Source organism: Myotis daubentonii, chromosome 3 (assembly GCF_963259705.1).
Source record: "Myotis daubentonii chromosome 3, mMyoDau2.1, whole genome shotgun sequence".
Lineage (NCBI taxonomy): Eukaryota > Metazoa > Chordata > Mammalia > Chiroptera > Vespertilionidae > Myotis > Myotis daubentonii.
In genome coordinates, this window is record NC_081842.1 from 181,891,651 (window position 1) to 181,916,392 (window position 24,742).

The window sequence follows — 24,742 nt, forward strand, 5'->3', positions numbered from 1 at the left end:
TCCGAGCCTCCTTATCTGTTAACTGTGGGGTCCGTCCGCCTTCTAGATGATTGAGAAACTCAAAGGAGTTAGTGGACAAAACTGTTCATTATGACCTGTCAAGTGCTGTTCAAGCCTTATTCTTGGCACCTTGTGTATGTGGCAGTTTCTACACTCAGCTCAGCTTTGAAGTCTTCCCTGGAGGCCGGCCCTGCGATATCACTGGCCTGTGCTCGCAGCACCATGCCCTGCAAGGGCGCATCCCTGTTGCTTGCCGGTGGATGGTGAGCAATTTTGTGATGAGAGATCTTAGGACAGAGCATTCACACTGGCTCATGAGTGTTATGAGAGTTATGTCCAATTTAACAAAAACACGGCCTTCACCCCTCCTTGAGCACCTACTCTGCGCTGGGGCAAAGAGATGGCCAGCAGGGCCCCGGCCCTGCAGGAACTCACCCTCTCAGGGGCGGCAGAGAACGCGCACAGCAGCCATCAGTAACAACAGGGGCTCAGTGCTGTGGCTGAGCTAGAAACACTGCGCTGGGGACAGAGAGGTCGAGGCTGGTTCTGGCCCCTCCGCCCACCTGCCCTGAGAAATGGGGAGGAGCACCCTGGATGTGTCCTGAGGAGAAGGGGTTTGCTTGGGGTCTGGAGAGGTTCACTGGACATGACCCCTGAGCATGGCAGAGAGCATGGCAGTGAGTCGAGCTCTCGAGAGCTAAGTGGCAATGAGCTGTACCCCAAGTGTTGGGCTCCATAAGAAGACTGCGCTTCCCGGCAGGTGACTATGGGGAATAAGCAATGCGAAGACTGGGCTCTGTCCAGAGTTGGGGTTCCTGAAGGTCAGGCACTATTTAGCTAGTTCTTGCAGGCCAACAGACAAATTGTGTGCTCTTACCCTCCTCCCTTTCCCCAGGCCATCGAGATTGCCAAGGACCAACCCCCGATCCTGAATCGCCTGGCCAAAATCTTCCACTTCCTGGGAAAGCAGGATATGGCCATTGGCACCTGCAACATGGCCTTGGATATCCTACGCGATCCGGAGCTCAACTGGCAGGCGTACTGCACGCGGGCCAAGGTGCGTCACCCATTGACTCCACCTCCTCCTTCCTCGGGAATCAGACAGCAGGGGCCCCGGGCCAAGACCCTGTTGCCAGAGCGCAAAGATAATGAAGCCTTCCTGGTAGGAAGGCGCTTAGGAGTCACGAGGCACACAGTTTAGGTTCTGGACAGCTGTTGAGTGAAAGAATAAAGGACCCTCCCACCCACTGCAGCATCCGTTCCGCAATAACCTACGTGGTCAACGGCCTGCAGCCTCTTCTTGATTGGTGCCCAGCGTAGTCAGACCGTCCTGGGTTGGAATCTCCACTCATCACTCCGGGCCCGGTGGTGAGAAGACTAAGTGGGTACCATCCGAAGCACCATGCCTGGAGCGGGGAGGTGCTTGGGAAAGGCTGTAGGTAGATCAGGGGCAGCCTGAGGTGGTCGATCAGAGCTCTCCCCAGGGACCTCAATCCATCACCGTGCGTAGATGTTAATAGCACTTATCACTCGAAATGGCGCTGTTCACTTCTTCGTGATCATCTTCCTACTAGAATGCTAAGTTCTACCAGGGCAGGGGCCTCATCTGTCCTATCACCATTGCACCCCACTACCCAACACAGGGCCTGGCATATGGTGGGCACTCAATACATATATGTTGAATGAATGAGTGAATGAATGAAGGGCTTTTACTTCATCATTGAACAGACAGGGAAACTAAGGCTCAGAAGGGGGAGTGGCTAGCCCAGGTTGGCACAGCATTGAAACCTAGAACTCCTGGGCCCCACCTCAGGGGCTTTCTGCTCCACCACCCACCTCCCTGAGTCGCTGCTGAGAAGGCCGGCTTCATTTAGGGTAGAAAGGAGGGCAGAGGGGCCTTGCTTGGAGCATCTTCCCTGAGCGCACTCTCTGGGCAGGTCCACATCACAGCCTACCTTCACGACCTGGAGCGGGTCAAGATGGGGCTCGGAGGCATGCCTGACAGGAACCACCTGGCCTGCGCCAAGGCCGACCTCGAGGAGGTGGTCAAGGTATGCCCAGGCCTCAAGACCTACCTGGACATCGGCCAGGTAAGGCAGCTCTTGGCTTGCTGCACAGCCAATGGCTTACTCAGGACCTATTTACTTTCTGCCAGGCCAGGCCTGGGATCCTCGGACACAGGAAGGGGACATCGCCCTACCTGCTAACAGTACCCGCCTCCTACGGGGGAGGGTTAAATGCACGTACATGGTTGAGAACAGGCCTGATTCTTTCCGAGCACTCAGGAAGTGTGCCAGGGAATGATTACCAAACGGTGACATGATCATGTTTTAGACATGAGAAAACTAGGCCCACACGTTGCCTTGCTCAAGGTTATGTGGCCAAGAGTGGTAGGGTGGGAACTGGAATCAGAATACCGCGTCTCCTTTTCCAGGGAAGGGGGACCAAAATTTGCGGTGAATAAGTATGGAAGCAGGGAGCAGCCAGGGCGAGTGGGGGTGGGGTGGGGTGGGGTGGGGTGGGGTGGGGTGGGGGTTTGAAAGGCTCACCCCGGCCACCCCACCCAGGTCTACTACTACATGGGCGTGGACGCGATGCAGGAGCTGCTGGCGGTGGATGAGGCGGCGCTGAACCAGGCGCTGGTCTTCCTGGCCAAGGCGGGCGAGTTGGAGCTGGGCGCCACGCTGCCCGAGCTGCAGCTGCTGCGGGGCAAGTGCCTCCGCATCAAGGGCGAGGAGGCCAACGCGGCGGCCTGCTTCAAGCGCGTGGTGGAGCTGGACGACGCGGGCTGCAGCCACCCCGAGGGCTTCGGCTGCCTGCTGGAGGCGCTGCTGGCGCAGTGGAGCCAGGCGCAGCTGAGCGACGGCGAGCTGGGCGGCGAGGTGGACGCGTGGCTGCGCCGCGCCCAGGACAAGTACCCGGCGGCGCGCCTGCGGCAGGAGCTGCAGCGCGTGTGGCGCGGGCACACGGGCGAGGTGCTGGGGCTGGCGCGGGCCCTGGTGAGCCAGGGGCGACTGGCGCTGGTGCGGCTGCTCTTTGAGACCATGGAAGGCGACGGGGAGGGCGCCCGGACGCCTCGGGGCCGCCGCGCCTTCTCCGTCTGAGGCCCCGCCCAGCCCACAGCCCATCGGGCCAAGTCTGGGCCCTGCTTGCACAGAGCCAATCAGATTCTTTCGGGAGCTGGAGTGGGACTTGGAGACTTCGGGGCAGTTTGTGCTCATGGAGGTAGAAGGACCTGGTCCAGGAGACCGCCAACGGAAGGGCAGATTTGGGCAAATGCGCCGAGAAAATAAGAGGGCTGCGAGTCTCCTAAGAGATACAGGAGATGACTGCTCGTTATGTCGGGTTTCTAGTTCGCGGGACAATCCCCGAGGCCTTAGTGCCAGTCTTTGTCCCATGAGCGACACTCGGTCCTTATAATGAAGCCCTTACTCAAGCTGTGGAGTGGGTGTCAGGGGTCCTGCAGCCGGAAAAGCCGTGGCTGGAGCGAGCGCAGAGCTGCCCAGTGAACAGGAAAGGGGCAGGGCCGAGGTCAGCCCCGGGTGCTCGGGGCTCTCCCTACCTGGCTAGCAGTCTCCTTACCTGGCTAGCAGTCTCCCTACCTGGCTAGCAGTCTTCCGCAGGCCTCATCCTTGCACAGGGTGGGCTGCAAGGCTCCCAGACAAGGAGTAAAGCCCATCAACAGCACCTTTGCTTGACTTCTTGTTCTGAGAACCCAGGGAGGGACCCACCCATCAGGAAATGCCACGTGCCCTGATCTTGAACCTTCAGCAAGAGAATGAAGAGTGTCTTAGAATTTTATATTCAAGAGATCAACCGAAGGACTTGTATGCATGCATATAAGCATAACCAATGGACATAAGACACTGGGGGGGTAGGGGAGGCCAGGGGATTGTCAAGGGCGGGGGGGGGGGGGGGGGAAAGGACACATATGTAATACCCTTTGTAATACTTTAAGCAATAAAACAATAAAAAATAAAAAGAATAAAATACTACAGGAAAAAAAAGTAGACACTATCCAAATTTCCACTATCCATAAATTATTAGCATTTCTTGCTAATACTACAAGAAATCTGTTTGTTTATATATGTATGCATATAATTATTAATAACTAGGATCATACTAAAAAAAAAAAAAAAGGAGTTTTATACTCTTGGAATCGTAGACATAGAATCTTAGATGTGGGATTTTGTTGTCGAAGACAGACTCTGATGGCCACCAAATCTTAGGATGGCCGACCTGGATTTTTGTGGACCTACCTACAAGAACTGCTTACCCTAAAATCCCAGATTAAGTTCTTGCCAGACGCCAGGAAGGCTAGTTTACACAACTGCCATGGCAAGACCCCATAATGGTTTGTGACTTGTTTTGCATTTGTTCCTTTCTTTAAAGCAGGGGTGGGGGACGTCTGGCTCGCGGGCCATGTAAGGCCCGCAAACATCATTCGGCCTGGCCCTGCCAAGGCATTAGGGGTGAGTTAATGATGGGCCAAGTAGAGCAGGCTAATTTTTAAGTTGATAATTTTATATGGCCTGTGGATGACGTTATAAACATCTAAATGTCCCGTGACTGAAAAAAAGGTTCCCCACCCCTGCTAAAAAGTATACTCACTGCTTCCCTCATATCTCTGATCCCCAGATGTTAACCAGGGATAGGCCAGCCCCTACATTGCTCCTCATGTCTCCAGTGGCAGATGGAGGTGCAGCCCTGTCTACTCCTCCCCCGTCCCTGCTCCACCGATGATGGAAACCATCTCTTTCTTCTCCTGCTTCCTCAAACAGTCAGACTGAATCCGAGGTAGTTTGCTGGCACAGCTGGGAAGTTGGTGCCGTTTGCTTCCCCAGGCTTCCCTGTTTGTTTCCTTCCCTGCTGTTCCTGCCCCCAAAGTAATGCATTTCTCCCCCCTTGCCGCCGCCTCCTCTCAAACTTTTTCAATAAACTTTCTTTCTGATAATCTCACACCAGTCATATGAATGACTAGTGTAGCTTCTCTTGGGGTATCTGCATATTGACCAAAAGCCAAAAAGCGATCGGAAACCCCATTTCCAGGGCTAGGCACTTCATACATGTAATTCTCTCAACAGCCCGGGGGAGTAGCATTCTAATCCTCATTTTACAGATGTGGACACAGATGCTGACCAAGGTCTCGGGTAAGTATAAGAAGAGCCAGAATTTGGACCAGACCTGCCCCGTTCTGTGCTGCCTCCTGGAACATAGTTCTTCCTGGGAGATGTGTCATCTATGTCTAGAGTTGGCTCTGTGGTCACAAACTCTGTCCCTTTGCCCCATACCTTCTTCCCAAACTGCTTTTCCTCTGTGACCTTGGACATCTTCCTCCACTGGCTTTTTTCCTGTGATTTCTATCCCAAGTTCTCGGCTCAAAGATGCCACCCCCAGCAGTCTTACCAAATCCTCCCAGCTCTCATTAATCACTCCGTTTCATGCACGGCGAGCTCTCGGGGCGCTGTGTCCCACTGTGTGGCGTTTATTCCTTCTTGGGCCGTAACTGTCACTATGCCTGTTGTCCACCCTGCCCCAGCTCTGGATTCTTTACAGCAGGAACTATAACTGATCCAGCCCCGGGGCCCTGCGCTGAGCTTGGCACCCGAGACAGGCTGGGTCTGGGTGGTTGGACTGAGTAAACCCACAGCAGTGATGCAACTGCCTCACCAGGTCCCCAGGGCTGAGGCTGGGACCAGGTCTGCAGCCCAAGGACCTTTGTGCCCAGAATTCAACCACAAAGCATGGGCTTTCTTTCCTCTTCCTCTCCAGCCTTAGCCAGTTACCCAGTTCTGCCCCTGGGAAACAAAGACAAGAAAGCAGGGACTTGACCAAGGTCAAGCCACGAACGGATCACAGATTCAGACTTGAGCCCCACTTCCAGACCTGTGGGCCAGTGTTCTCTGCCCTTTCCGGCCTGCCTCCTTTGCCCAGTTTACGTCTATCAAGTCTAAGAGGACAACAGGCCTTCCATTCTTTCACTCAACTAGCACTTACCGAGCACTCATCGAGTGTCAAGCATAGTGCCAAGCTCTGGGCTCCATTGGAGAACAAAACAGACCTGCCCTTACCTTCAGGGACATCACAGGCCAGACCTGCACAGCAGGTTATGCATGGCCTTGTGGGCTGCAGTGGAGACTTGTGGAGACTAACAGGAAGCTGTGGAAGATTTTAGCTGCCACAGCTGGCTACCCTCGCCCTCCACACCAGTCATACGCACCCTGTATTCGTGGCCTCTCCCCAGCCCGGTGGGGAGGAGAGTATGGCTGTCCCTGGGCCGCAGGACCTGGTCCTTGGCCACCCCTCTCCAGCAAGCCACTGCGGAAGCCAGACCTTGCGCCCCCAGGACTGTGACTCTGGCTGGTTGGGGGAGGCTAGTGGGTGGCTGATCTTTATTTAATTACAACTTTGAGCCTTGCAAACACCCCTGCCCACTGGGCAGCTGGGGGAACAACTGTGTCACACAACTGAAGCAGCAGGAGCTCCTTAGGGGAGCACTGCAGAGTAAAAGCCTTAATGACCCCATGATGGGAGTAATGAAGATAAATCACGCCTCGTGCGCCTGCCCACTCCTTCCTCTGCGTCTAGCACAGACCGCAGGCAGCTCGACACTCCTGTCTAGCCAGTGTGAGCAAGGCGTGGTGAAGGAACGCAGGTGAGACTTTTCAGTTGCAGGTCTCCAGAATCTCAGAGTTGGAAAGAACCTTAGTCATCGCCTCTTCCAGCTTCTCCATCTAAAGCAGGACTCCTTGCCGGCAGGTGTGGCTCAGTGGTTGAGTGTTGACCTATAAACCAGGAGGTCACTCTTCCATTCCCCGTCAGGGCACGTGCCGGGGTTACAAGCTCAATCCTCAGGTGGGGCGTGCAGGAGGCAGCTGATCAATGATTCCCTGTCATCACTGATGTTTCTCTCTCACTCTCCCTTCCTCTCTGAAATCAATCAAAATATATTTTTTAAAAATAAAGCAGGACTCCTCTCAGCAGTGATTGTTCTGAAATGGGGGTCTAAACCACGTGCATACCTCTGGCAGACAGTCAGCTCACTACCTCCTGAAGGAACCAATCCATTTTTCAATGGGCCTGTCTATTGAGTTTGTCCTTCTGTTAGTTGAAATACTCTTTTCTGTACTTTCTATCTTCTGATTCAAGTTCAGCTTCTGAGGCCACATAGAACAGACCCTAATAAGCATGGTGACCTGAACAAGTTCTGTCTGGCCCCATTCTCTCTCTGTTGTGGCACCTGTTGCAGGGTTTGGGTTGTTCAGAAGGTGGCTGGCTGCTCTGCCGACAGCCTGCCCAGCTCTGACCTGACTTCCAGCTGCTGGTGTCCACCCATCCTGGAGCCTGCACACAGCGGTGCCAGCCGCTGAAAGCAGAACAGAACAGGGCTAATCGGCCCCGAGGAGCAGCGCCCCGTGTGGACGATGGTGGCCGGATACCAAATAAAGTGGAATATCTCCTTTTCTCAGGCTGTTAACTTTTTTTCTTGTTTAAGGAAGGGGCAGATAACGACATTTAGCACTTTACAGATCAGCAGTGAAATGAGCGGATGGAAAGAGACCCCCCCCCCCCCCCCCCCGCCCATGGCGGGCATGCCTCCATGAGAAACGCTCCCTGGCTCTGTGGGGCTGAAGTCCTGGCCAGGCGATCGGAGGGGATTAGGACTCGGCCAGCTCCCGCCCAGGCCCCCAGCTCCTCCCCACAGACAGCCTCATCCTAATCTACCTGCCGGGAGCACCTTTCCGGCCTCCCAGCTCTGCTTGGAAGGCGACCTCTCTGATTGTGATGGGGAAAGGGATGCTCTTGGCAAGCAGTGGTGAGAGAAAACCGTGGCGCTGCGGGAAGCCTCAGCTGGCCTCTAGGTGGCCACAAAAGAACGATTTGACCGAGCAGGGAAGTTTCCCACAGGGAGGACAAAGGAAATCATCTCCATCGTCATCACCATCAAACAATTAATGAGACGCTGCCGTGAGCCAGTCACACGCTTTACCTCGTAAGCCCATAGGCTATGCATTCAGCGTTGTCTCTGTGTTACAGATGAGGAAACTGAGGCTGGGAGAGGTTCAGTGACCTGCCGAGGTCTCTCCACCCGCCTTGAATGGCAGGCAGGAGAAAGAGTGCTAATGAGTGGCCTCTTAACTACTGGGGGCTTAGATTACTTTCTCTCCTGTCACATACGTTGCTGTATAAACTGAACACTTTAAAAAAATCTGCCTGTATTTCTCATGTTTATGTTTCCAAACCCAGCAACAGCTCGGTGGTGGGGCTTGTTCAGTTTTGGCATGTAAATGGTTTCATTAAACTGCAGCTCCTCTGCGAGTGTATCTGTTGTCCACAGAGTAAGAGAAACAAACAAAAGCACCTCGATATGTATGGGGGAGATCTACTGTCTCATCTGCCCCGAGCCCTTCCTGCTGGGAACCGCGCACCTCTTCTTCCTGGGCTAGGAATTGCCCCTTCCCCGCTCTGCATAGAAGGGGAGGGCTGCCAGCCACCACACCCCACACCCAGACCCCAACAGCTGACATCTGACCCAGGCTGGGCGAATCGGCGACCTTCCCAGAGAGTCTTCCAGCTGGTGCAGGGACAGAAAATGCTCTGTCGGCCGAAACAGCCATTAGCAGCTGCCCCAATTAGGATTAGGCTTAGCCTTCACCACAGACCTGAACACAGTAACTTAAAGAGGTGGCAGTTTATCCTGTGAGGCAGCTCAAGTACTGCTTTAGCGCCTGCCCATCGCCCACCCCCCTCATCTACCAGGTGCCTGCTGAAGGCATCCTACTGCAAGCACCGGCCGCTGTCCACCTGATGGGAAGCTGATGCCCCGAGAGCAGCCTTCAACTAGTGGGGGATGGACACGGGAGAATAGCCCAGTCTCACAGGAGGATTGGGGGGAAGGTAGGACCATCCTGAGGCAAATTCCACCTTCCCCCTGAGGTCCCACTGGGATCCAGGCCGGTTGCCCACAGCAGTAACCTGCTTGTTCATTATCACACCCTGCATTTATTCTCGGCCCTTCCCTCTCTCATTTCCCCACTCCTCTATTGATGTTTCCTGGGATCTCCTCCCAAATAAACTGCTTGCCTTAGAATCCTTGATTCAGGGTCTGCTTCTAGGGGAGCCCAGTTTGAGGCCCCCTTGGAGTCCTCCTTTACCCAAAGCGGAGGAGTGCCCCACCTCAGTACTCCCTGGGCACTTTCTCTCTACCTTGAATACAATACATCATGGTCCATCTTGTTGTATTTATCAAGTATGAGGAAAGGGTGAATATAGGAAATACATAAAATTGAGTCGCTTAGCCAGGCTGCTAAAATTGTTAACATTACGAAGGTTAGTGCATGAGAAGCTATCCTATTCTTGTCCTAACTAGCTCGGGACTTTCCAATCCTGTGCCGATGCCTGGATACACATCTGGACATACACCAGACCTCAAGGTAAACCTCTGGTTACTGCCCGAAGGACTCACAGAGCCAGTCCACCTGATATCGATTATCCAGACCCCTGGCATCTGACTGATAACCATCATGGACCAATCTGAGGGCTAAAAATGCAGGACAGATAATTCTCAAGAATGTACTTTTTACTACAAGGGCTCTTTTCTTTCTTCTTCAGAACACTTCTAGGTTTTTGCATAGCTGTGTGCATAGTTTGCAAATTATAAGACCCTAGAATACGTCTTTATCATTTATTTCTAGTAAACCCTCTTTTTTAGTTCCTTTGACAAGTATAAAATAGAAAGGAATACGCACTTATTGAGTACAAGCTGTGCACCAGGCACTGTACCAGGTATCTTGTGCTCATTCATCCATTTAGTCACTGAATAACTTATTCAACAAATATCTACTTAGCATTTACAATGTGGCAGACAATGATCTAAGCCAGGGGTTGGCAAAGTGTGACCCACAGGCCAAATTCAGCCCGCCACCTGTTCTTGTAAATAAAGTTTTATTAGAACACAGTCATGCGCATTTGTTGACATACTTCTATGGCTGCTTTCAGGCTTTAACAACAGAGTTGAGTAGTTGTGACAGTGACTGTATGTCCTGCAAAGCGTACGATATTAACTATCTGGCCCTTAGTCTGGGCACTGGGCGTGCTGCAGTGAACAAAACAAACACAAATCCCACCCTTCTGGATGGAGCTTGCATTCTACTTGGGTTGGGGGAGAGGTAACACCAATAAACGCAAAACTAGGTAAGTTTTTTAGTATATTAAATGGTGATAAATGCCATGAAGAAAAATAAAGCAGGTAGTGAGTATCAGGAATGCTAAGGGCAAAGGGCAGTTAGGAGTGGGGATTGATGTGAAAAATTGGGGGCCAGGAAGTCCTGGCTGTGAAGGTGACATTGCAGCAGAGACAGCAGGTAGAGGAATGGCAGATGTGGGAGCCATACTGGAGCATTAACCAGTTAATCTCATAATGAGCCCGAAGTACCAGGCGCCCTTCGAGTGCTTCACATACATAATCTCACTTAATTACTTAAAATCTTCATCTCATTACACACTTCATCTTACAAAAGAATAATCTGAGTATATTCCTAATATTCATACAGAAATTTCCGTTTATAGAGTCTTTTTCTAATGTCGTTTGCTTGCTCTTCACAGCGTTTCATTGGGGTTCCTGACCTCACGGTAGATAGCCAAAGACCAGAAAGGTCAAGTCCTTGCCCCAAGTCACTCAGCCAGTAAGTGCTGGAGCCGGAAAGCAAACCCAGGTCTGTCTGGACCCAAACGCCGTATTCCTCTCTCTGAACCAACAGCTCTGGACGGCAACGAATGCCACCTCGTTCCATCCAGATCTCACCCGAATTCTGCACCAAAGAGAAAAGGCAAAGTCGTGTTGAAAGGAACTCAATTTCCATCATCTTCCGGACACAGTGCCCAGATAAGCTGCGGAAGTCACACCCAGAACTCACATTGGATCATTCCCTCTGGTGATCAATGACGACTTCTGTCCGTGCCCAGTGCTCCGCAGAGCTAACCCAGAGCAGCTGCTCGAAAGGGAGCTGTCTCCAGATGAACTATTACTGAGGTTTTTGTTTTGTTTCTTTTTACTGAGGTTTTGTTTGGTTTCATTTTTAGCAGATAATTCTTAAGAATTGAGGGAATTAAGTAGAGAGCCATTGATTCAGCAAATAGGCCTTGAGATTTACTATAAGCAAAACCTTTTTTACATAGGAAACAGATTTATTCTGGCAGGGCTAGCGATGGGCCCTCCCCTCTGAGAGCTCAGTCTGGAGGGGTGTGTCCTACAGGGCCTATTGTGTGCCAGGCACCGTGCTGAGCCCTTCACATGGGCCAACTCTTTGCATCTTCACCATAACTCCCTGGGGGAGATGTCACTACTGCTTTACAGATGTGGCATCTGAGCCTCAGGGGGCTGAGGATCTCGTCCATAGGCACCTGGTGAGTGGGTGGCAAAACAAGTGTTTTCACTCAGGTGTGTTTGTCCCACAAAATGTACACACTCAGCTGTCACACACCTCAGAGAGTAAATGGGCCAACTGAGATACTCAGACAACATTCTGAGGAGAGTGGAGTCCTTGCTTGTGAGGACTTCAAGAAAGGCTGACCAAAACGGGTGCCATTGCCCTGGCTGGTTTGGCTCAGTGGATAGAGCGTTGGCCTTCGGACTGAAGGGTCCCAGGTTCAATTCTGGTCAAGGGCACATGCCTGGGTTGCAGGCTTGATTCCCAGTGGGGGGCATGCAGAAGGCAGCCGGTTGGTGATTCTCTCTCATCATGATGTTTCTGTCTCTCACTCCCTCTCCTTTCCTCTCTGAAATCAATAAAAATATATATTTTTTAAAAAGGGTGCCAGTGAGCTGGGCTCTAAAGATCAGGCCTCCAGGCAGAGGGGACCCAACAAGAAAGACTGTTTGCAGGATGGCTCCCACAGTTTTGGTTGTGGGTCAACACATGTTTGCTACAAATAAGTTACCATCGGAGGCTGTGAGTGCAGAGGTCAGGCTGTGCAGCAAACAGACTTGGAGACGAATCCTTTCTCCCCCCTTTACGAGTGGTGTTGACCACAGACATGTCAGCGCCAACCCTTCCAAGCCTTGGTTGCCTCATCTGTAATATGGACATAAGAGAGATATTTATACCTCATGGGGTTGTTGTAGGGATTTAATCAAACATGGATATAAAGTGTTTAATATTGTCCCTAGCACATAGCAAGGGCTCTATAAATGTGAACAGTGATGATGACAATGACTGTTGGCCACACTTCAATTCTGAGGAATCTTTTTTTTTTTTAATATATTTTATTGATTTTTTACAGAGAGGAAGGGAGAGAGATAATTAGAAACATCGATGGGAGAGAAACATCGATCAGCTGCCTCCTGCACATCTCCCACTGGGGATGTGCCCGCAACCCAGGTACATGCCCTTGACCGGAATCGAACCTGGGACCTTTCAGTCCGCAGGCCGACGCTCTATCCACTGAGCCAAACCGGTTTCGGCATGAGGAATCTTGATTAAAAAAAAAAAAAAAAGAGGCCTACCTCATCCTGGCCGGTGTGGCTCGGTTGGAGCATCGTCCTGTACACCTAAAGGTCTCAGGTTTGATTCCCGGTCAGGACACATACCTCAGTTGCAGGTTTGATCCCCAGTGGGAAGGCACCAATATCTCTCTCTCTCTCTCTCTCTCTCTCTCTCTCTCTCTCTCTCTCTCTCTCCTTTCTCTCATTAAAATCGATAAGCACATCCTCGGGTAAGGATTAAAAAAAAATAAAAAGAGGCCTACCTTTCCAGTCCCCTTCTGGTCTCTAATCAACTTAATCTTAGGCATTGAACCAATGGACAAGTAGTGCTCTATGGGCCCAAGGAGAGGAGGTCCCTGAAGACATAAGGGGGTTAGCATCCCACACACAGGCAGAGTGGGGGGGTCCTTTAGAACTAGAGGTGGCAGCAAAATGATAATTCTCTCCTTATGCAACAGGCTGAGCCTCTCTTAGATGGATGGGAATGTCCTTCAGTTACTTCTTGAGCTTCTTCTAGATAAGATTAAGTTTTTCCTTTGGACACTCCCCAAACCCATGCATCTGCTCCTGAGCCAGTCAATGCAAGCACCACCCGCCCCCCACCCCCACCTCAGAAACCTGGAAACAGAGACCCACTCTGCACCTGCACAAAGAAACCCAGCACTTTATAAGCCAGACCCCAGCGCAGTGTGGGAGCCATGCTCTCTGTCACTGTGCACTCCCTTGGTGCATCAAGCGCCCTCTCTCTCCCTTTTTCCTCTCACCCAGTTTTTAGTAAACTTCTTCTCTTTTGAATCTGTTTCACCTACTCTCTTGATTTCTATCCCAAGGGGTAGGGCACAAACCCCTCTGCTGGTGACACTTATGGTGGGCTAGAGGAGCTATGTGGGCCCCAGAATTAGAACTGAGGGATGGAGACGTTGCTTTCAATTACATCTTTCATTGACTCCTTGGAACACCCTATATGGTGCTATTATGGTTTCTGTCTTACTTATGAAGAAACGATGAAGTCACTGGCCCAAGGTTACATAGCCAGGAAGTAGCTGGGCAGGATTCCAGTTCAAGCCACCCTCCCACCTCCAGTCCAGTCTGTCTTGGCCTGGCTGGGCTAACTGGGTGTGGTTGGTCTCAGAAGTCCATCAGATGGACTGTCCCAGTGGCCCTCTGGAGTCTGTCCCCTCCTCTCGGGCACACTGCCCCAGTCGGTGCCATTGGAGGAGTCTCCCATTGGGACTCTCCCCCTCTCTCCCCTCCCAATTGAGTTCACACTCACGCCTCACTCAGACAAAGAAACACAGTTGGCCATGTCCTTCCCCCATGTAAAACCCTTCCACTGCCCACAGGCCTACTTCTCATACTGCCCAGTGACCTCATCTTACCACTGTGTGTGTTGGTGGGGAGGGGAGTATCAGTCTTCACAGAAAAGCTTTCACTGGCCTCAGATGAAGAGAAACTTGCAGCCTCGTCCAGCAGGCCCTGCCACACTGTGCTGCTTTCTCAACACCCGAGCACTCTTGTGTGTCAGCCAGAACTACCTTTAAGCCTTCTTACTTACAGCCAGTTGTGACTTACTCCCCCTGACTAGAATGTCTTTTTATATGCCCTTTTCAGCCTGGGAATCTCCTAGTTAAGGTCCAATTCATGTCCCCTCCTCCAAGAAGCCCTCCTTGATCTCAGCACCTGCATCCTTGCAATACTGCTCCCTCAGCATCTTGCTTTCCCCAATTCACAGCTTCTGACCTCAGGCTGCTGGGACTACCGTTTTGAGGGGCGGCCTCTCCAGGAGGTTATGAGCAATCAGAGGTCTTGGAGTTCACCATTAACTCTGCCTTCCCTTGTTCATTCACCACACGCTCAGAGCCCCTCTGTGGCAGGCATGGGCTCTGGATGCCGGAATGACTCAGGGTGTCTTCACAGGAGCTCTAATCTGAGGGAGAGACATACCATCCATTCATTTGTTGATTAAACAAAAAGCAAAACCTTTTGCTAATCCTCCATCTTGACCAGGCTCTGTATTCAAGGTACAGAAAAGAGCAAAATCTGTGCCTGTTCCAGGGACTCCCAGTCTGGCCAGGGGCCAAGGGAAACCATTAAGTGCCTGATGTGTCCCCAGGGCTGGGCAGCGGGAGGTGAGAAAGGGAAGGGAACCAAGGCAAGTGTAGGTTCCCTTTCTTTTAAATGACAATGAATAATTTGTCCTGTGGGATTTTATTTTATTTTTTGTTTTAGGGAACTTGTGGAGTTTTAACCATGAATGAACTCTGTAAATCAAGGCACACAATAAATGACGGATCAACTGATTGATTGACATGTCACACAGGAAGTTGCTAGCAGTGATGGGGCTACATTCTGGGTCTCCACCACCCTGGACTTCCTCAGTGGGGGAACAAACTCACTCTGACCATGGCTGGCTTGAGCAGGCTCTGGAGCTCCAGGCTGAAAAGCCTCCTGAAAACTTGCAGTAAAAGGCAGCAGTTCTCCCAAGGGGGTCGTGAGCATTAATTAGTTACCACTGGTAAAGTGCTCTGAAGATGTGGGGTGTATAAACACAGCAAGTCATTAGGCCTCTCCATACCACTAAGCTCTATAGCGGGGGAACTGCTAATTGAGACATAATTAACACCTCAGGGTGCAGAGGATGGATGCTGGCTTTTCCAGGATTGGAAGGGATGTAATAATGTGCGCGGGGAGCAGGGAGAACTATTAGGCTACTTTGGATCCCAAAATATACCAAAGATTATTCACCTCCTGCCTCCCAGAAGGAAGTGTGGGGAATATTGCCTCCGTGAAGCCTTTGGGACGGCACTCGTTGGGGAAAGCCTCGACCACAGTGCAGGCTGCAGAGGCTGAGCCACACTCTTACATTCAAAAGAGCTCAGGTCTAGCCCAACTCTGTCCAGCCTCCAACCGGTTGGACAGATAGCAGTTCCTCAGTTGTAAGGCTGAGATGGCAACACGCTTCCACCATCTCTGCTACCCCCCAACCCGGTTGTCTAGTGCCTTTTCTCGAGGCCAGCAAATCCAGACCTGGCTGCACACGAGGATCCAGGGACTATAAAGTACTGATGCCCAGGCCCACCCAGATCAATACCCAGCCCCGCAGGGTTGGGCCCGGGTGCATACGGTGATTCCAGGGCAGTCACGGTTGAGAACCACTGCTTTGGCCCATGTGTCAAGCACTGAATGAGGAGTGGTGGGAAAGGAAGATGTAAATCCCACCTCATACCTGCTCACCATTTCCTGATCCTGTGCCTGTGCGTGTTCTGGTCCCTCTGCCTGGACATTGTACTCCACTCCCACGGGCATTCTTGTCCTGGTAAACACCATCCAACCTTCAGGCTCAGCTCCAAGCTCACCTCCTCGGCGAAGCCCTCCTTCCTGGCATTCCCACAGGAGGTTTATCAGCTCCCATTACACCACTGATGACATTGTGCTGTTCCTGGCAGATCCTGGGTGAGCTGAGAGGTTCTTGGAGCCACTATCAGAATCACCGGTGTATTGCATCGGGTCTGGTACATTTTAAGCACTCAATAAACTATTGCTGTTATTACTTCGATGATATGCAGGTCCCACCTCAGTACGTTTGCACTTGTTATGCACACTGTCTGGAATATTCTTCCCCCAGATTTCTGCAAAGCTTTCTCATCTCCGTCAGGTCTTTGCTAAAATGAGACCTTTTCAATGAGGCTTTCTTGATCATCCTATTTTAAACTGCAACCACTCGACCTCCAACCTGTGCCCTTCTCTAATTAATTTTTCTCCAGAGTATTTGACAGCATCTGACTGGTGGATCCTGTCTTCATATAAAATTTTGATAAGTTGTTCACCATAGACTTTTTGCATTCATTTTTAAATTAATTGCATTAAAATACCACTTCTCTTGATGACTGTTCTTTGGCCTTCCCTTAGGTTTCACTGTATTTGTTTATTGACTAGAATGTGAGCTACATTGAATACATGTTTGAAAATTGTTCCAGTATGGTGTTCTCTGAAGAGTTGTGTACAGTGGGAGCGCAGAAAAGGAAGCGACTATCTCTATTGGGAAGGGTTAGAGAAGGGAATTTTGTTTTGTTCACTATTCCCAGTTTCTACAACAGTGGCTGGTACATGGTAGCTGCTCAAAAAATATTTTGAGTGCCCTAGCTGGTTTGCTCAGTGGATAGAGCTTCCGCCTGCAGACTGAAGGCCCCCAGGTTTGATTCCAGTCAAGGGCACATGCCTGGGTTGCCGCTGGATCCCCAGTAGGGGGCGTGCAGAAGGCAGCTGATCAATGATTCTCATCATTGATGTTTCTATCTCTCCCTCCCCTTCTTCTCTGAAATCAATAAAAATATATTTTAAAAAATATTTTATGAGTTAAAGTTTGATTTAGTGTCTTAAAGACTGCCTTTTTCCAATTCTTAAAAAAAATTAAATTTATTTAAATGGAAAGCGTGTAAAATAATAAGGTAGATTTGAAACAACCTGGTCCTTTGTATATGGATTACCTGTACAATGTTACATTTTGCCCGCAGTTACACTTTTGCCCTTGGTTCTCCCAGTCCGAGAGTGGGGAGAGCCCTGGCAAGGGAGGAAACACCAGATTCAAAACCTGGAAAAAAGGCTTTGACCATAGAGTTACACCTCCTTACCTCCTAGAGAGCACTTCCGGGACGGTGATTTCCCCTTAGCTGAGCTTCCGGAAAACCATTCACTTGTCTACAAGTTGGGTGGGGCTAGTCCCCTGAACTCGATTTGTGATTGGCTAGAAAGGAGGGAGGCGGAACTTCCCCTCACCTCACCTCCCCTCCACCCCCCTCCGCAGCCTGCTCCAGGCTCCCGTGTGTTAGACCGGCGGACGGGGTTGGCTGGAGCTGCAATTGGTGAGCGTGGGTGACCGCGAGGACTGAGGCGCCCGCGGGAGGCGGCGGCGTGAAGAGAGGGCTCCACCTGGCATCCTGGTGTCCGCCTTCCCTTGTGCATCCTGTCTTTGGGTTGGGGCGGAGTCACATCACATAAACTTTTGGATAATACTCGTTTCCTGGTCTCAGTTTCCTCCGTGGAAAATTGAGGTCAGGACTTACTCCCTTGTCTACCTCAGGCTTTGGTACCGTTCTGAGAAAATTATGGCGGGGGATTAATGGATTATAAACAGGAGTGACTGAATCAGTACATCTGAAATACGGAGACTGGGCAGATAGGAATCAAGGATCGTTCAGTTCATTCATTGATAGACGTTTATTGAATGTCCGCTGTATGCTGGCACCGTGCTGGATGTTGCAATATAACTTGGGACAAAATGGACGTGGGTATTGCCCACATGGAGTTCACAGCCCAAATCAGAGTGGGTGCACAGTTAAGCTTCTGCAGTTCTCCCAGTATGGTCCCTGGGCCAGTGGCATCAGCATCACCTAGAAACACAGGTTTTCTGCCTAAACCCCAGACCTACGAAATCAGAAGCTGTGTGTGGGAGGCCTCACTGTCAGTGTTTTAACAAGCCCTCCAGGTGATTCTGATGCTCCCTAAAGTTTCAGAACCACTGGTCTATTGTAATGCAACAGGTGGTATTGAGGGGCTATCAGCGGTTCTCAACCTGTGGGTCGCGACCCCTTTGGCGGTCGAACGACCCTTTCACAGGGGTCGCCTAAGACCATCCTGCATATCAGATATTTACATTACGATTCATAACAGTAGCAACATTACAGTTATGAAGTAGCAACAAGAATAATTTTATGGTTGGGTCACAACATGAGGAACTGTATTTAAAGGGCCAGAAGGTTGAGAACCACTGGGCTAACTCAAGGCTGAGGCAGTAAGGGTCAGAAAGGAGGAGGTGGACTTGAGAGAAATCTTGCTTTGGGAGGAGCCAAGGGTGAAGGCTTTCTGGCTTGGGCCGCTGGCCTGAGGTGGAATCTCAAGTGATGGAGTCAGGTGTGAAGCACATGCTTTCTGCCTTCAGGACCCATACTTCTCCATGCAGTCACACTAGGCCTCTGTAGCAGTGCCTCCCAACCTTTGTCAGGTCATAGGCCACATAGAAAATGATGACATCTGTACAGTGTGCAGGGGAAGTGGATGAAGCTGCCTGAGGTTGGAGGGGCCAGCTGGAGGACTTGAGGCTGAGAGCTGGAGGCAACCCGTGAGAATTCCAGCGTCCCAGTGCTAAGAGGGGTCAGGAACCCATTCTGGGCATACTGCAGGGGAGCTTTACTCCGTGGCATATGCTGAAATCAGAGGTGCTCACTAAGTTTGACAATAGAAATCAAGAACCTTGGAAGTTTATATCCTTTTACTCAGTAATTTCATTCCTGAAAATTCTCTTCCAAATATATAACAAAAACCTTCTGTTCATTGTAGATTATGTATAAAGGAAAAGACCAACAACTCGCTGGTAGTAGGAGAATCATTCTTTTTTTTTAATATATATATATATTTCTTTATTGATTTCAGAGAGGAAGGGAGAAGGAGAGATAGAGACATCAATGATGAGAGAGAATCATCGATCAGCTGCCTCCCGCACACCCCCCACCGGGGATGGAGCCCGCAACCCAGGCATGTGCCCCCGGCCGGAATCGAACATGGGACCCATGGTTCCACAGGCCAACGCTCTATCCACTGAGCCAAGCCAGCCAGGGCGGAGAATCATTCTTAATAGTCAATGAATGAAATGTTGTACTCTCATTAGAAGTATGTGAATATTTGGTAAAAATCATAGAGAAACCTACGTGCTCATTCATCAGACAATGTCTAGTAAGCCCTTGCTGTGTGCTTAATGAAGAGCAAGTTAGATGTGGTCCTTGCCTGCACAGAGCAGAGCAACTGGGGGAAGACAGGTAGCTCATTGAACAGTAACTCCAAAGAGTGGTTGGTGTTTGGTGGGGGTGAGGGGCTGCTGCGGGAGAAGCTGGTCTTTGGGGTATAGGGAGAGGGACAAGGAAGGCACCCTAGAGGACTAGATGCTAATCCTGAGGCCTGGAGGATGGTAAATATTGGTATGCAAGGGGGAAAGTGTGTTTAAAAGTGAGCATGGTGCAGCTGGAATGTGGAGAGGGAGATGATAAGATGAGGCCAGAGGAGCAGCAGCCGGCTCACATGGGGCCATGAGCACTGTGAAGGTCAGAAACTTAGACTCAATTCTAAGGGTAGCAGGAAGCCGTTGGAGGACGTTAAGCAAGAGAAACTATTACGTGTTCTGGAAGTATTCTCTGGCTGCAGCGTGGAGAATGGATTGGAGAAGGAGGGGATGGAAGCTGGATGCACAGTGAGGAGGCTGTTGCAATAACCAGGTGAGATGATGGTAGCCTAGTCCTGGCTGGAGGCTGTGAAGGTGGAGAGAAGGAATAGATGGAATAGTACATGAAGAGGTAGGAATGACAGGGCCAAGGGGAGTGGTATATATGAGACATGGATGAGGGGATGGACCCAGGTTTCTGGTTTGGGCAAAGGGTGGCTTCTGGTGCCATTCAGAGTGATGGGCGCACTGGAGGGGGGCAGGTTTGGGGGGAGGTGCTGAGTGTGAAGGCAGTGTGGTCTCCGGGAGGCAGTTGGATAGGTAGGTCTGAAATTCGAGAGACACTTATGGGGGTGTAGATGTTGACTTGGAGCCATTAGCATGTGGCCTACCCAGGGAGTGTGTGTGTGAGGAGGGCGGAAAACAAGACATTTAAGGAGGGTGGGCGAAGGACAGGACTGACAGAAAAGGGATCATCAGCTGCAGTTGTCTCTGAGCCGAGGGATTATAGTTGCTTCCTTTTTTGTTTCTTTTACCCCCAGTTTTCTATAATAACAATAGCAATGTGCTAGATAACTGTTCCAGTAACTTTTGATAACTCTTCTAAATTCCCACAATGAACCTCTAAGGTAGGTCCTATTCCCATTTTACAGATGAAGAAGCTGAGCACAGAGGGGTTAAGTTGGCGGGAAGCCCTCTGGAATCCAGGCTGCCTGGTGTCAGAGCCTGTGCATTTGCCACCTGTGCACGTCTCTTCACAGTACGCTATTGTATTTTTGTCAGTGGGAAAATATATTTTTTACATGGCAGTAGAGGGAAGAGAAGTATACTTGGATCTGCTAGGATATTCAAAATGAAAGGATTTGCATCTGCAGAATCAGTGGCTGTCTTCGAGGTTTGTTGGGGCCAAACTGAGCTGGCTACTTCATAATCAGACAGTTAACACTTATTTCTGCACCACTCGTTTTTCTCCAGGCACAAGTGCTTCCCTGTGCCGGGGTGTCATGGAAGGGCTGCTGACAAGATGCAGAGCACTGCCCGCTCTGGCCACCTGCAACCACCAGCTCTCTGGGTACATTCCCCGCAGGTTTTCCCACTGTGCCCCAGGGAGAGGGAAGCGCTTGGCGCTGTCCTGCATGTTCCAGCCCCAGAACCTTCGGGAAGACCAGGTGCTCCCAGTGGAGGGCAGATCTGGCGACCTGACCTGTAAGAGCCAGCGGCTGATGCTGCAGGTGGGCCTGATCCACCCAGCAAGCTCCGGCTGTTACCACCTCCTGCCCTACACTGTTCGTGCCATGGAGAAGCTGGTGCGGGTGATAGACCAGGAGATGCAGGCCATTGGCGGGCAGAAGGTCAACATGCCCAGCCTCAGCCCAGCAGAGCTCTGGCGAGCCTCCAACCGGTGGGACTTGATGGGCAGGGAGCTGCTAAGACTTAGAGACAGACATGGCAAGGAATACTGCTTAGGACCAACTCATGAGGAAGCCATTACAGCCCTGGTCGCCTCCCAGAAGACACTGTCCTACAAGCAGCTCCCATTCCTGCTGTACCAGGTGACAAGGAAGTTTCGGGATGAGCCCAGGCCCCGCTTTGGTCTTCTCCGTGGCCGAGAGTTTTACATGAAGGACATGTACACCTTCGACTCCTCCCCAGAGGCCGCCCGGCAGACCTACAGCCTGGTATGTGATGCCTACGGCGGCCTGTTCGACAGGCTGGGGCTGCGGTGTGTCAAGGTCCAGGCAGACGTGGGCAGCATCGGGGGCACGATGTCTCACGAGTTCCAGCTCCCAGTGGAGATCGGAGAGGACCGGTTTGCTATCTGCACCAGCTGCAGCTTCTCGGCCAACGTGGAGACGCTAGGCTCGTCTCAAATGAACTGCCCTGCTTGCCAGGGACCACTGACTGAAACCAGAGGCATTGAGGTGGGGCACACGTTTTACCTGGGCACCAAGTACTCCTCCATTTTCAATGCCCAGTTTATCAACATCCATGGCAAACCTTCCCTGGCTGAAATGGGGTGCTATGGCTTAGGTGTGACACGGATCTTGGCTGCTGCCATTGAGGTTCTCTCTACAGAAGATTGCATTCGCTGGCCTAGCCTCCTGGCTCCTTACCAAGTCTGCCTCATCCCCCCGAAGAAGGGCAGTAAGGAAGAGGTGGCTGCAGAGCTCACGGGGCAGCTGTATGACCACATCTCAGAGGCAGTGCCGCAGCTTCGTGGGGAGATCCTACTGGATGACAGGACCCATCTGACCATTGGAAACAGACTGAAGGATGCCAACAAATTTGGCTACCCCTTTGTGATCATCGCCGGCAAGAGGGCCTTGGAGGACCCTGCCCATTTTGAGGTTTGGTGCCAGAACACCAGCGAAGTGGTCTTTCTCACCAAAGAAGCAGTCGTAGAATTACTGAGCCACGTGCAGGTTGTCTAAATGCCCCAGCCCACCCTCCTCATGTTGAGCCTTGGAGTTCATTCTAATGCTGCTCCCTTTTCTGCACTCCTTTCTGGGGCTGGTCTCAGAAACAGGGCAGCTCATGGACGATGAGCACATGTTAGGAAAACCAATTTTTATCCAGTCATTTGTTCAAACTATATGTATTTAAAGTCATTAGCTTGGTCCCTTCTCTGGCCTGGCCATGCTGCCACATAACATTCCTTTGATATCTTGTTAGGAGGCAAGAAAGAGCAGACTTCTTGTCCTGGCCCTGAGGCAAGTCACTTCCCTTCTCTCAGCTGTTTCCCATGTGTAGGGTGGGAGTGGCTGATGGCCGAGGCCCTCCTGGCTCCATAGTCTGACCACAGAACACTTGCTGCATATAGTCTGGAGAGCAGGCCATGAGAAAATGGAACTAGATCTGTAAAGTCTTTAACAGCTGTCTGTCACTGGCTGGTTCCACGAGAGGTTCATAACAGACAGATCTGGTTCCTCTAATCCCCTTTAGTCTAATTTACACAGAAAGTTGATATAATCAGCTAATGACCCCAGTAGATCTACTCTATTGAGGTGGCTCTGCACTGAGATCATGTTGAGACGACTGAATAAAGTCAAACTATTGGGATGAGCCGTGCGTGTTCATTTGAAACAGTGGTGACATTTGTCATCTTAATAGTATGTGGTACCTTGTCTTGAGAGTCTTCTTTCCCTTCTTTTTCTACCATTTCTACATCCCATTGCAAAAGGGGGATGGGTGTCCGGGAAAGTGTGTTTTAAACTGTTTCTTCCACAAATAAAGGATAGCAGGCTTTGAGTGCCACTATGACCTTATCGTCAGTGCAGTTAGATCCTAGAGCCATGATGGGTGAATACTAAAAGTCTCTGCGTGAATTATGTGGAAAATTAGGAGCAAACTTGAGCCACTACTGCAGTGCCACCTGCTTTCATTGCTCCTGCTCACCAGATTAGGTTCCCGACAAGTCCAAATCCAACAAGACTCTGACAAGGACAAGCTCAAAGCCACCACCTCCTGAAAGCATACCTGATGACATCTGGAAGTGGTTTTCCCTCCGGCTCCCCCGAGCTCTCCTGTTCAGCCCTTCTTGTTTGGGGCCACAAAACTCCTTATTTGGTGGGCCAGCCTCTTGTAGCTGATGGTCAGCTCCCTGAGCCCAGGGTCCTAGGCAGATTCCAAGTGCCCTGCAGTTCATGTCTTGACCAGCTGTTCCACCTGCCACACAACTTCCAAGCAATTTGTTACTGCAAGAGTAACCCACCCTAAGCACACACCAACCATTAGGTTCCCTCAGCAAAGCCTATGCCAAGCCCTAATGCTGTGGGTCGCAACCATCGGAAAACACACATAGCATATAAGATATTTACATTACGATTCATAACAGTAGCAAAATTACAGTTACGAAGTAGCAACAAAAATAATTTTATGGCTGGGGGTCACCACAACATGAGGAACTGTATTAAAGGGTCGCGGCATTAGGAAGGTTGAGAACCACTGCATGGCTCCCAGGCCCAGCATGTAGGTCAGGAGATGCAGATTCTGACAGCAAACCTAAAAAGGCTGGGCTGTGAGGTACGGGAGCGTGGTCCTACTCAGAGGTTCTGCTTATGGGGTAGGATGTGGCCAGTGTCGGGAATTTAAAAGCCCCTGGATGATTCTAATGTACAAAGTCCATTGAGAGCTCCTGGTATGTGGGTAGCTGCCTTCTCTGAGCCCACTGTGTAGTTGAGCGTTTCTTTGAATAATTTCGGTTGTACATTATCAGACTGATGTGAGCTCACTGCTTTTAATGGTCTGGTTTTTATTTATTGGGGGCTTTCCATGTGCCATTGTGCTGTGAGGCCCTTTATATACTGTTTTCAGTCTTTGAAACTGTGCAGGGGGGGTGCTGTTATTCCCATTTTACCAATGAGTGAACCTGAAATTTAAGCAACTTACTCAAGGATGCACAGCTTTTAAATATCAGAGCTAGAACCCAAATATTGACAAAACCTATGCCCCTCAACCATACCACATGGCCTCTGCCTGTGCAAAAGTGATTTCAGTAAATAAAACTGAATTACTTATATCTAATCAAGTTAGCCTAAAATAAATGAGAAATTAGAATTTGTGCAAATAGATGCATCTATATTTAAATTTGTACTCTATAATGAAGGCTAGCCAAATGTAAGCACTTTTAAAAACCAATTAATTTTACACTCTCATAAGTGTATGAGTTAATAGAATGATATAGAATTCAGGAAGTCTAGAGTGGGAGGAGCACTTGGAGCCTGCCTGTCCAACCCTCACTTAACAGATGGGAACAGGCCCAAAGTGGGAATTCACCTGCCACATACCATATAACTCGCAAAGGCCTGATTGCAGGCCAGGTGCTACATCCCCTAAATTAGGCTACACCCCTTGATCTTACTGTATTAAGAGAGGTCTGGTTGGATCAACCTTTGAGCTACAGAAGCCTTGTAGCTCTGAAATAGGCATCTGTCCTCTGCTTTCCCATACTGGGAGAGCAGTGATTTGCCCAAGGTCTAATTGGAAACCTAGGTGTCCTGATTCCTAAGCCAGTGTTTCTTTTTTTTTTTTTTTTTAAATCTTTATTG

At 50.5% G+C, this 24,742-nt stretch overlaps 2 protein-coding genes across 7 annotated transcripts in view; both read left to right on the top strand.

Moving 5' to 3' along the window:
- The window catches only part of TTC22 (tetratricopeptide repeat domain 22), a 28,382-nt gene extending 16,747 nt beyond the window's left edge, over positions 1-11,635 (top strand). For 2 of the 4 annotated variants that reach the window (XM_059689456.1, XM_059689454.1), the window contains 3 exons: positions 896-1,057; positions 1,938-2,090; positions 2,568-3,868. In XM_059689456.1, coding sequence (XP_059545439.1) covers positions 896-1,057; positions 1,938-2,090; positions 2,568-3,104 — 852 coding nt within the window. In that variant the 3' untranslated portion in view covers positions 3,105-3,868. Of the gene's footprint in view, positions 1-895; positions 1,058-1,937; positions 2,091-2,567; positions 3,869-10,605 lie in introns of those variants that run through there. The other 2 variants (XM_059689455.1, XM_059689457.1) reach the window with 2 other exon arrangements.
- Positions 11,636-17,258: 5,623 nt separating this feature from the next.
- PARS2 (prolyl-tRNA synthetase 2, mitochondrial) lies at positions 17,259-23,496 on the top strand. 3 transcript variants are annotated; one of them, XM_059689442.1, is made up of 3 exons: positions 17,311-17,346; positions 20,348-20,464; positions 20,670-23,496. In XM_059689442.1, exon 3 carries the CDS (start codon positions 20,699-20,701, stop codon positions 22,124-22,126), a length of 1,428 nt encoding a protein of 475 aa, XP_059545425.1. In that variant the 5' UTR covers positions 17,311-17,346; positions 20,348-20,464; positions 20,670-20,698; the 3' UTR covers positions 22,127-23,496. The 3 variants fall into 3 exon arrangements, with proteins under 3 accessions (XP_059545424.1, XP_059545425.1, XP_059545426.1); XM_059689441.1 differs by lacking the exon at positions 20,348-20,464 and having other exon boundaries at positions 17,259-17,346; XM_059689443.1 differs by lacking the exons at positions 17,311-17,346; positions 20,348-20,464 and adding an exon at positions 17,405-17,535.
- Positions 23,497-24,742: the final 1,246 nt, after the last annotated feature.

What these genes read in the sequence shown, in the direction of transcription:
- PARS2 (XM_059689441.1), top strand. Translation starts at nt 20,699, where the DNA reads ATGGAAGGGCTGCTGACAAGATGCAGAGCACTGCCCGCTCTGGCCACC.